This window comes from Nematolebias whitei, chromosome 2 (genome assembly GCF_014905685.2).
Source record: "Nematolebias whitei isolate Nwh7 chromosome 2, NemWhi1, whole genome shotgun sequence".
In the NCBI taxonomy this organism is placed as follows: Eukaryota; Metazoa; Chordata; class Actinopteri; order Cyprinodontiformes; family Rivulidae; genus Nematolebias; species Nematolebias whitei.
Window position 1 is genome coordinate 47335407 of NC_056499.1, and position 13200 is coordinate 47348606.

Sequence of the window (13200 nt, forward strand, 5' to 3'; positions counted from 1 at the left end):
TATATATATATATATATATATATATATATATATATATATATATATATATATATATACATATACATATATATATATATAAAATTATTGTCACCGTGTTTTAAACTGCAATGCAATTGAGGACAAAGATCGGTTGCTCTGGTTAAACTTCATCCAGCTTGCAAGTTAATTTTTGACCATGTCTGATGATGAGCTTTTTTTATTAAAACCAGAGTTCGTGGACAGAGAGGAGAATGTAGAAATGACTCATGAAGACTCATGAATGACATGAAGACTGAACGCATGAAGAGACGCTCAGACAGAAGAATCAATGCTTGTGCTGCTGCTTGTAAATACTAACCTGAAGCGAGAGCTTATATTACTTACAGCTCTGCTTTTCACAACAAGCTGATTGTGATAAGCTTCAGGATGAAAACTTTTTATATTTATTAACCTTTATTTAACCAGGCAAATCCTACTGAGATCACAGACCTTTTTTACAAGAGAGGTCTGAGCCTGAAGGCAGTCCAACATGCATGTTTTTGTACTGTGGGAGGAAACTGTGGGTATCTGGAGAAAACCCACACAAACACGAGAAGAACATGCAAACTCCACTCAGAAAGACCCAGGTCCAAACTAGTGATTGAACCCAGGACTTTCTTGCTGCGAGGCAACAGTGCTAAACATTTAACTATTGCGCTGCTTATTCTCTTTTATAATAGTGTGTTACACTTTAAATAAAATAAAATAATTTAAAGATAATTTTGTCACTTTAAGCATTTTTCCATCCATTATCTGCCACTTGTCCTAATTTGTGTTGCAGGGTGTTATGGCTAATGTAAAGCCAAACTATTCCACCTGGACCACAGAGCAATACACAACACTTAGCACACAACACAGCATCCACACATTAATCACCAGGTGTGCACATGCCTGACAGCAGCCTCATGGATGGAGGATAGCAAAGCTGAATTGTGAAACATGCTCCTCACCTTTAGCATTTTAGATTTTGTGTTAAAACATGTACCACACGTGGTGCGAACGACAATAAAAATCTCTGACTCTGACTCTGAAATCCAGAACTACTGTTTTGGGTTAGCTCCAAAGCTACTAGTGTTAGCCCAAGAGCTAATATAATAAACATCACAAGTTGACCACGTTTAAGCATTTCAACCCATAAACTGTGCATAATGGCATAGAAATTAATAAAAAAAATATAACTTTGTTACACATTATCTTTGACTCCTTGTGTTTTAATATCAACTGTAATCTATTTACACCATTTCCCCAGAATGCATTGCACTGATAAAATAACACCAACATCCTTAAGTGGAAAATGCATTGAACATATACACATTTAAAGTAATTATTCACAACATATTAGGGCCCACATGAGCAGTTACTGATCTTTACAAAGTCATGTGTTAGTGTTGCCCTCATTTGGTTTTCAGTCTCCAGCTAAACTTAAAAAGCTTTTAGTCCTAAATTATTTACCAAACAACTGAAACATGTAAGACACACACCTCCACTCTGCAAATCGTTCTAAAATCCAACAAGCACAAATCTAGATTTTTTTTCCCTTTGATTATAGAGATTTATTCATGATTTAAACATTTTTCACCCAAGTTTTTTGTTGTTGAAATTACAGTTATGTAATGAGATAATATGCGTCTGATATTATCCTTCATTTAAACGGATTCTTTCATTTTTCTGGACTAAGTCATATCATGCTTTGTGGAGTAAATGTGGACAGAGACGCGGTTAAATTTCTGACTCACCAACAACAGTGGGTCGTTTATTTTAAACGATTTAAAAACACATCACACATTTACATTAATTGGCAGATTGATTACAATTAACACAGCTTAATTAATGAGCTTTGCAATGAGAAATCATACGGCCATGATATCTCACTTGCAGCTTTTGAAACAACAGACATTTCTGAAGATATCTGGATTAATTACTGGCAAGATAGAAGTTTAAAGATGGGAAAATGAAGGAGTTTAAATGGAGAGAAAATGGATGAGGGAAAAGTGTGTTGATAACGAACGGCACCCTCCTTTCGACCCAGCTCCCCTCGGTACACTTCGGTAGTGGAAATCAACTCTTTACCTTGCAGAAGATACCTCAGCTTCGGTGTAGAGTTCTCTTTCAACGCTACCATTTCAGCGTCTCCGTAGGATAGCAGAGAAACGTCCGGAGTAGTGACGGTACTTCGTTCAACAGCACGCTCACCTCCCGGGTGGACTCACACGAGCTGTGAGCCCGTCAGAGTTCCACTCAGATGTGGAAGATTCCATAATCCCCACGAGACTCGGAAGAACTCCCACTAACTCCAGCCCTTCAGAACTTTCGTTCAGTTCTGCTCTCAGAACTTCTGTTCTTCCCCAGAACTTTGAACTAGAACTAGGAAGTGTCGACTTTTTAAAGAGTTCGCTTCCGGTCCCTTTTTGGGAAATCCTGATTGGTTGAAAGAACCAACAGGGGTGTGGTTTTAGTGATGTAAGAGGTTACTACAAGTCAGAAAAACAGTGAGATGTTTTTGGAACAGACAGAGAAATGTTTTTGGAACAGACAGAGAAATGTTTAGGCGAGATGACAGACCACAGGTGCCAGCAGTTTCTTATTTCTGTCTGATAGGTTTAAAAACATGACAGTTCGTTCCAATAAACTTGTTTGCGACTGTCTCCAACTTTTGACCGACATCACTCCTTCTCATTTCAGACAGAAGATCAAAAAATGCATGATTACTCTGTAACAGACATTAACTTGATTTCTACTTTGAATGAGGATTAAAAAATCATTAATACTGTTTCACAGTTGATTTAAAATGAGTAGTTCACTTCAACATTTAAAATGGTTTGAACTAAACACACTTTGATTATCAAGATATTGTAAAATAGTAATGATAATATAAAAAAGAGAGTGTTCTTTGAATTGATTAGTACAGGACACACTTAGAAAGTCTCTGGATGAGCTTAATTTGTATTTCTGGACTCAAATCAATGAAATAACAGTTCCTGTCCCATGAAGGTCCTCAGGGTTAGGTTTTGACCTGAGGCTTAGTTCACTACAGTTATAACATCAAGATGTTGAGGTTCTGCTTTGCAGTGACAAGGATGGAGAAGATTAGGAATGAGATCATCAGAGGTACAGCACAGGTTGAACAACTGGGAGATAAAGTTAGAGACCAGACTGAGATGGTTTGGACATGTCCAGAGGAGGAACAATAAATAGGTATATTGGCAGTGGTGGACAAAGTACTCAATTCTAGTATTTAAGTCAAAGTATTAATACTCATAGTCAAATCTTACTCAACTACAAGTATAAGTTGCACAGTCAAAAGTTTACCGAAGTTAAAGTACTGAAGTATTTACTTTTGAAAATACTTAAATATTCAAAAATACATGCATTTAAAAATACTCAAGTATTTAAAAGTACAAATGATATTTTCTAATATCAGTACATTGCTGTATTGTTTTGAGTGATTTTACAGAAATGTGGCGACATGTAGAACCACTCTAACACCACATGCCTTAATAAAACCTGGAAACTACAAATAATAACTTCCTGCATTTTACATGTTTGTGGAAAGTCATGGAACTCCTAAAAGTTGATGCACATTTAGTCTTTTCTTCAGCTTCAGTATTCATACACCACATTGTTTGCGTATAAAATTACATATATCGACAGCAACAACTTAACACAGGAAAGGAAACAGTAACACCGATAACTGAAAGTACTGCCATACTTAACATAGAAGCTTACAAAACAATGTAAGTGACTGCACAGATGAATCAGAGTAAAACCTGAATCAACAAGTGGCCGACTGCATTTCAGGAAAGAAAAACAGCAACAGCAGATTACAAAGCTGAGCCAAAAGGAACAAGTAACAAGAAGCTTCATAGAAATGTAGTGGAGTGAAAGTCTCAAGTTCCCAAAAAACACAAATACCCAAGTAAAGTAATGATACTCAGAAAATGTACTTAAGTACAGTACTCAAGTAAATGTACTTTGTTACTGTCCACCACTGGTAGAAGGATGTTATAAATGCAGCTGCCAGGAAAAAGACAAAGAGGAGACATATGGATGCAGTTAGAGATGGAGGTAGTTGGAGTGAGGAAGAGGATGCAGAGGACAGAGATGGAGGAGGATGACTCACTGTGGCGAGGGAAAAGCAAAAATAATAATAAGTCCTTTTTACAAACACTTTTCACAATCAAATCTTACATGTTCTGTGTTAAGAACAAGCTACCTCTGCAATGTCATGAAGAACAGAATTCAACTTGAAATTACAACTTGAACTGCACGACATCGAGACTGCAGAGGGGCTTTTATTGTGAAAGTGCCATTGCATCTGTGGAACTGATTTGTTGGATTTAAGAAGTTACAATGCAGAGATCTGGAGTTTAATTTATTTACTGTATTTAGTTGAAATGTGGACATTATTTGATGTCTAAAGCGAGTTCTCATCTACTAAATGTTCACTTTTAACACGAAGCTGACATGAGAACTGTAGACTGGTAATGGTGGAGTTGAGAATTTAACAAATCAATTGTCTTTTGCAGCATTTATTAAAGGAAAAATAAAGGGATAAAGAAACTGAAATAAAATGTAATGCTGTTTAGAAGATGGACAGAATCAAACCCTGAGTTTCAGTATCAGACAAAACAGAACCCCAGGTTCATGAGCGCGCACGTCATAAAACACACACGTTGACGTGGCTGGACTCACGTCTCCATGATAACCAACAGAAGTCTTAACAGAGTGGGTATGATCTCGTAGTCGAAATAAATCATTCTTATTGTCAGCCATCACAAAAGATTTGAATTCACAAGTTTAAAATATTCTCCTCAATTAACACGAACATGCCAACAGTTTTCTGGAGTCAGTAACAAAGAATCATCTTCGTTTCACAAGACTCTGCCTACAACTTGAAGAAAATGCAGTTTTGTTTGTCTGTACGTGTAATGTGGAAACACCTTAAAAATTAACCCAAATAATACACGTGTGAGTATTTTTAAAGTTTTCTCCCATAACTGGGTGCATTTCAAAATGTGTTAGAAAACAACTGTTTAACAAAAACATTTTGCTATTTTGTACAATAATGTTATAAATCTGTAATAGTTATTAATAAAGTTACAGCATATCAATCTGCAGGAAAAAACCATTAAAACAAATAAAATCAGTTTATTGTGAAACTGTGAGGATCTGGATGAGAGTTGTTTTTGGTGACAGCTGCTGTTCTAAATGTGCTTTATAAATAAAGTTGACTTGCTGTAGCGTCTGTGCAGCACTAACACGACCTCCTGTCTGCAGTTCTGGGTAAGGGTCCATTCAGGCTCTTCACCTTCAGGGACCAGAGGACTCTGCTGTCAGCCAGCAGGTCCAGCGGCTTCGTGTTTCTTCAGCAGGCCAACAGCAGCACTACCACCGCTGCAGGCATCCTCTCACAGTTCATGATGACACCGGGCCTCAGCAGAACTCGGCCACACGGTGAGTTCATTGTAAGTTTTTTAGCATTTTTTTTTAGCATGTCATGGGTTTGGAAGAACTTGAGCTGTCCTGCTAAAAACCAATGAGGGAGAGGGATTAATTTAAAAAGGGTTGAGACATCACATTGTCAATCACTTTTAAAGCATCCTGACATCAAGCCAAACCTGAAACAAGCTGCTGTCACTGATGAAAGCACAGGAGCAGACATTCTGCTGCGCTTTGTTACACTGGAAACACTTTTCTTAGCTTCTGAAAACAAGTATTTGAGGACTGCCTAGAAAGTCAGCCACCTATTATTATCCACATGAAAAGGGTCTTGCTCTTTTATTAACTTTAATATGACTCAAACTGCAATGTGTCCCCCCAAAAAAATTTTAAATCAAAACATCCAGCTTGACTTGTGATGTGTGTCATTACTTTTTTTGTTTTTTCGAGTTACCATGATGATGTATGTTATAAACACAGATGCCATTAGTATCAGTCTCCACACCATCCAGGACATCTTAGGGGCGACTGTGGCTGAGTGGTTAGAGCAGTCGTCCTCCAATGCAAGAGTTGGGGGTTCGAATCCACCAGCAGTCACATGCCGATGTGTCCCTGGGCAAGACACTGAACCCCTCATAGCCTCTGATGTGTGTCCCATCAGTGTATGAATGTGATAAAGCACTGATTAGTCTCTTTAGAATGATTTGTTCAATTAGCTTTGTAGAGATCTAGTAGAGTGCTGTGTGGATGGGTAAATGAGGACACAGATTGTAGTGTAAAGCGCTTTTAATGTCTCAATAAGATAGAAAGCCGCTCTATAAGTACAGTCCATTTACCATTTATCTTCCACAGCCAGTGTTGCCAGATCTCGTGATAGAAACAAGCAACCAGCTCTATGAAAACAAGCCCAAAACGAGCCCAACTGGCAACCCATCACCTTGTGTAAAACAGGCCATTTTTAAACAGTATAAACATTTATTCTGGCATTACACATAAACAACAGCAAAATTATACTAAACACTTTGAATAACATACTTTAAAGCTCTGATAAAAATACATTTTGCATATGTAATTTTTTTCTACATATTTTTAAAAACAAAACATCCTGAAATCTCTGTGTGAGTAGAGCCCCCTAGTGGTCGGCCAGAGTATGAGTGTTTGGGGTGCGCACCCACAGATGTATTTGCATATGTCTATGTGTGCGCCTGTCGCCTCGCCAACTTGGGCGGGAGTGATAAACAGGAAACGGGGGCATGGACGGGACAAACTACCTACTACCACTCGTATTTTGCTTTATTGTGCGGAGCTGGGAGATAATAAACTAGTTTCACTCAGAAAGAAAGTCAAGCCCAAATAAGCAACTTCACGTTCAAAACAAGCCCCCCCCCCCAAAAAAAAAACCCACAACCAGCGACTAACAAGATTTACAAGTGACTTTAGAAAAAACAAACCCAAACTTGCTTATAATAAATGGACTTGTCAACTATGACCACAGCTGATGTATGCGTAAAGCACGCAGCATCATTAAGGACCACACCCACCCAGCACAAGGACTCTTCCATCTACTACCCTCAGGCAGACAATACAGGAGTCTGTCATCGCGTACAAAAAGACTAAAGGCCAGTTATTATCCACAAGCTGTCAGATTACTGAACTCTTGATAATAATAGTGAACAATTGACAATAACAATGCACCAAGCCACATCTGTGATGCCTAATATGTTTATTGCTGCTGCACGACGTGGCTGTATCATGTATTTCACTACCTTACCATCATGATTCTTCTCCATGTTTACTCACTAACTGTGCAATAACCTTATAGCTTGTAGCTTATGTTAATGTGCAACATATATCGTGATTTTAAGCTTATATTACTACCTGTGAAATACTTATTCATACAAATTCATCCTACTTGCACCATTATATTCTACTATGTTGTTGTTTTACTATTTTTTTCCTTTGGACCTTGTAAATATTACATTTCTTTTTCACTTTTTGGTACTTTATTTTGTACCATTATTGCATGCTTTAATATGTCTTGTTTATTTGTTTTGTTTTTAGTGAGACAGATTGGTTCTTCTCGTCCTGAACATTTCATTGTGTTGTTGACCTTGTATTAACGTGCACATATGACAAATAAACAACAGAACATTTTTCTCATTGAAAAACACAGACAGAACTCTGAATAGCTTCTAGCCGCCACAGTGAGGTCACATGACCTAAAGTGAAGAGGTCTCTGAACAAAACTCCGATTAACTTTTGGAGCCATTTTGGATCAAGATGGCTACCACAGCTACTTCAGAAAACTCAAAATTGACTAACTCATTGACTTTTTTGCCATACTGAGCCATACACAGTCACAACAGCCTGACACCTCCGCCTCCTCTGCTTATCAGCTTGGTCGCACACTGCTGTGAGATGGCTTTCCTTCTTTCAATAATTTCTCACAATTCAGCTGATGTAGTTGTGTTGGTCAACAGCACAGCCAAGCTGATCTCATAGGTGTTCAGCGACGTTGAGGTCAGGACTGAAGGCAGGCCATTCCATCCTTCTGAAGGTTGTCTCTGATGAGCCTCGCTCTGTGGGGAAAAGCTTTGTCACCTAGAAGGAAAGAGTTTGGAACCGCTATGAAGATATAGGATTGATAAACTATTTTTCATTCAGTTCAACAGAGGTTGTCTCAGGGCACTGAACAGAAACATTCACATACATAAAAAAGCCAATTAGTAAAGTTCTCTATCTAAGGAAGCAGCAAACTCATTGAATCTTCACTTCGTAGCAGTCTATCATCCACAAGCACAAAGGAGACGGTGGAAAGGAAAAACTCACTTTTAACAGGAAGAAACCTCCAGCAGAACCAGGCTCAGGATGAGCAGCCATCTCCTTCACCTGGCTGGGTTTGAGAGGACAGAAAGGAGAAACGAACACAGAATGACAGGTCCAGATATAGGTGTAAGTGAACTTCCTATAGGAGGAAAGACTAAAAAAACACATTAAGATAAAAATAAATACAAACAGGTAGAGTAGAGTAAGTAAAGACAGCAGTAGAGTGAGGAAATGTGGTCAGTTTGTCCTCCAGCAGTCTAAGCCTATAGAAGCATAACTAAGGGATAATTCAGGAAACCCAAGCCAACCCTAACTATAGGATTTATCAAAAAGGAAAGTCTTCAGTCCAGTCTTAAAACTGGACAATGTGTCAGCCTCACAGACAGAAACTGGAAGTTAGTTCCACAAGAGAGGAGTCTGATAACTCAACGATCTGCCTCCCATTCTGCTTTTGTAAATTCTAGGAACCACAAGTAAACCTGCAGTCAGAGAGCAAAGTGCTCTGTTAGGAAAATATGGAACAATAAGATCTGTATGCTGGTGAAGATTCTCAGTCATCCAGGACGTGATGAATTCAAAAAGCGTTCAATACAAAAACAACTGGACTTTATTTGTAACAGAAGACGTTTCGGCTGGACCGAGAACACAGATGGTTTGAGAGGGGGGTGAAGGAAGCAATTTATGTAAAAAGAGAAAAGCCGTCTCTTAACAGAGGAGGAGGCCTCAGATTTCCTCTTTCAAAAACATATAATGCAACTTTAAAACAGATTCCCAGCCGGTTTTCACACCTGATGGGAACAGAGGAGCCTCGACTGTGAATTAGAGGAACAAAAGACCTACTGTTTAGGTTTTTAGGCGTGAACTGCCAATCTACATATATGTGTGTGTGTGTCTTATGTGTGTGTGTGTCTTATCTCACTCAGCCTTATAACCTGTATCTCTCACTCTCTGCTCTTTGAATTGAGAAAGCTCCTCGGATGAGGAGCGAAACGTCTTCTGTTACAAATAAAGTCAAGTTGTTTTTGTATTGAACGCTTTTTGAATAAGATCTGTAGTATAAGATGGAGCTAGGTTGTTGAGGGCTTTGTATCAGGGATCTGAGGTTCCAAACGCTTCAAACAAGAGTCAGTAGCAAAATAAGCTGTTTGACAAGTGCTTCATAACAAAACAGCAGCTAAAAGATAACATTATACATTTTGTTCATTTTATCTCATAGCCACATATTTTTTTTTCATTATAGCTTTTGTTCTTTATATTTTAGCTTTTATCTTCTGTTCTAACATTTTGACTAAATACAAATTTCCTTACTTCTTGCGCTATGTTTAGATTATATTGAGAATACTGGGCAGGAACTGTAAACTGAGGGATCATAGTTATTAATATTATGTTGTTAAAAGATAAATTAAACTTTAACGAACTGGACAGTGGCTGCTTTTGTCAAAAACTGACAGAAAATTTAATTTAATTTTTTCAGATTCATCACGAGTTTCCTTCGAGGCTGCTGAAAGACCAAACTACTTCCTGCACGTGAGCCCCAGCGGCCAGGTGAGGCTCGCCAAGTGGGAGGAAAGCGAGGCATTCTGGGATGGCGCCACCTTTGTAATTCACAGGAACACCTGGATCCTGGGCTATGACTCGCTCGAGTCACATTCAAAGCCTGGCTTCTTCCTGCACGCTACGCTGCCCCAACTCCACCTCCTCAAATTCAGACACAGCTACAGCTTCCGCAGGGCGTCGCTGTTCAGACTGACAGGTCAGCAGAACACAACACGCCGTGCATTGTGACAAAGTTCAGTTTTACTACAGCAGTATCAAAAGTGGAGGCATTTGAACTGAGAAATATCATGCACTGTAATAAATAATCACAATATGTTTTCTGTCACAATGCAAATAAGCCTTGACAATTAAAATTTAAATGTCTTTTTTATACAACTTGTGCTTCATACCCAGTTCGGGTTCGGGGCGTGCGGGGGGTCCATGGGTCCTCTCACAGAAAATTTTGAATAACAGATGCCATTTTGGTGTATTTTAACAGGTTGTTATACATCAACATTTACCTATATTTGTTTACACTTAATAAAATTACTATTTTGGAGAGGAACAGCAGGTTGTGTGTGAATAGAGCAGCTACGATTCTGTCGGGTGAATAAATGATCTTTTCTGTTTCGGGGTCTGAGAGGAGGAGAGAGGGGGTGTTTTTCAGTGCGCAGCCCCGCTGAATAGGAACAATATTTGGAGAGGAGGAGGAGACAAGGACTCCGTGCAGAATCGTTGTGCATAATGTGACAATCTGCCCCCCCCCCACACACACACACAGACAAACACCCACACTTAGGGGCTCCTCGAAGTAGCACATAGCTGGTTCGCCCCGCGTGCTGTGGCTGAAACATCCACTCCACAGACTGGGTCTACCGGACTAAGGGCAACGTTTCCTCTCGTTGTATTTTTTAAATCAATAATCAAAATAAAAATGTGCGATGACTTTGGACTTTTAGGAACGGAGTTGGTGGATCCGAACAAAGAATTGTCGGAAAAGAACAGGTCAAAATGAGAGATCTAAAAATGTTACATCTGGTCCTCTGGACATTCAAAAAACAAAACAAAGCAAAACAAACAAAAAAATGTAGAAACGTTTCATCTTCCATCCGAAAGACTTCCTCACTCTGAGGTGCTGTATTCAGCTCAGTCTTATAAACAGCACCTTCTTAGAGTGGATCAACCAGTTTGCTGCTGACAACAAAAACCAGCTGCTCACGTGATCAAGAAGGACCATCAGCCTAACGATGGATCATTAGCACACTGATGGCTGTTTACTATTCACAGGGGACTGAGTGATGCTAGCAATAACAGCATTGTAAGAGGAGGACAGTTGAACACAGAGGCCTCCACCCCTGTTTAATGATGGACGATTTATTTTCACAAAGATGGCCTCCTTTACTCCTCTCTCAAACCATTGTTCCTCTCTATCCAGGATGTGAACATCTTCATCCCTGAAAGAGTGATCGCTGGCCTGTAGATGAGTGTAGACCACAGAATCCTGGCCTGATGTTGTTGCTCTTCTGTGCTGGGCCATCCTTTTGGCCAGTGGCTGTTTAGTTTCCCTGATGTAAGACTGATCACAGCCCTCCTGACACTGAACAGCATACACAGTATTACTCTGTTTGTGCCGGGGGACTGGATCTTTGGGATGAATCAGTCTTTGCCGTAATATATTTTGGGGTTTAAAAGCCACTGGGACGTTATGTTTAGAAAATAAACGTCTCAGTTTCTCTGATACTCCCTCAACATATGGAATGACCACTCGACTGTGTTCAGGTGAAAAGGATTCTGGGTCTGACTCAGCAGAAGTCTCCTCTTCTCTGCTGAGTCTGGCCTTTTAATGGACAGTTAGAGATGTTGTGAGAGTCCTGGCCACAGTAAAAACACAGCCAGTTCCAACGTCTCCTCTTACGCCCTTCTGGAGTAAGACAGCTGCGTCCCATCTGCATGGGCTCCTCTCATGGTGGTGTCTCTTGTGGATGTGGTGGAGAGGGGGATCCCAGGGGAAGCCGTCTGGGCGCCTCTCTGGGTTCCTCAAGGGGTCTTGAGGCTCTGCTGGATCTCTCAGCTCATTCTCAAGATCTCTCCATCAAGCGCAGATCCACCCTTGTCGCCATATCCTCCAGGACCTGCAGTGAGTCCGGGTATCGCTTGGTTGCCAGGTTGTTCTTCAGGTCTCTCTTGTAAATGAGTCCTCGAGGTTCAATGGGATTACCTGTCTAAATAAAGGTTGAATGCATGTTCTTGATCTCCTCGTTAAGCCCTCGGTAGAAAGCATCAGTTAGTGCCTCTTCATTCCATTTACTACCAGCAGCCATAGCATGAAAATCTATGATATACTCAGTTACTCGTCGTTTTCCCTGCTTCACTGAAAACTGTCTATGAGCAGCCTCACTTTCTGGGAGGATGGGGTCAAAAACCCTGTACAGCTCTTTAGAAAACTCATGAAACGAGTAGCAGTACCTTGAATCCTTTTGCCATTCTGACGTCCCCCAAGACTTAGCTTTTCCAGACAGGAGGGAAATGGTATACGCTACCTTAGCACATTCAGAGGGGAAGGATGAGGGCTGGAGCTGAAAACGAATTTTACATTGTGTTAAGAACGGGCGGCACTGGTCCGGTGCCCCTGAAAACAGTTCTGGTGGAGCCAACCGTGGTTCCTGGAGTGGGTTACTCGTGGTTCCAGCATATGCAGGACTGCCGGCATGGTTTGAGTCCTGAGAGTTAGAGTGAGGAATTAGAGTCTTAAGCATGTTCATGATCTCATTCATGCTGGTCTCTAATTTACCAATGGCACCTTCCACACCAGAGCGCCATTCTGAATCCGGAGCAGGATCCATGTTTGGCCAGATCAATCTGTCAGAGATCTGATGGTAGAGGATCCTACACACAGACTCAGAAAGGTCTTTAAAAATGTTTATGGAGTAAATAAACAGCTTCTGGTGTCTCAGATCCAGTGGTAGGACCTGTATCTAAAATGATAGAGAGGGGAAAGGTTAGTGTTTGGCAGAATAACAAGTAGTTATCTGAATACAGATGGTCTGGTGAAACACTAACCTTTCTTGTTGTAACGGGGTGCTCCAGCAGATATGCTGAACTGCAGAGACCAAGGGAAGTCCAGAGACGTAGTTGAGAATGAGCAGGGTTCATACACGGGATCTGAAAAGGAGACAGTACCGATAGGGAGAGGCAAGGGCAAAAGCCAAAAACAGGCGTAGGTCATCAACAAGGTCAGAAGGCTGAAGCACAAAAGGAACAGGCAAAAAGCATGGTCGAGGGAAACGTGGATCAAGATTAAAGAGCTGTGAACAAAGAGAGTACGCTGGATAACTGTGGCTGGAAGCAAGCAGTTGATCTGGCAATGTAGTGGAGAAAGCA

General features: G+C 40.3%; 2 protein-coding genes across 2 annotated transcripts in view; both read left to right on the forward strand.

Moving 5' to 3' along the window:
- Positions 1-13200, forward strand: part of aph1b (APH1B gamma secretase subunit) — a 442239-nt gene that overhangs the window by 128709 nt on the left and 300330 nt on the right. The gene's annotated exons all lie outside the window — the stretch shown is intronic.
- otog (otogelin) overlaps positions 1-13200 on the forward strand; it is a 192152-nt gene that overhangs the window by 117600 nt on the left and 61352 nt on the right. Inside the window, exons 20-21 of the mRNA XM_037692610.1 lie at positions 5296-5472; positions 9758-10036. Of these exons, the coding sequence (XP_037548538.1) occupies positions 5296-5472; positions 9758-10036 (456 nt within the window). The remainder of the gene's footprint in view (positions 1-5295; positions 5473-9757; positions 10037-13200) is intronic.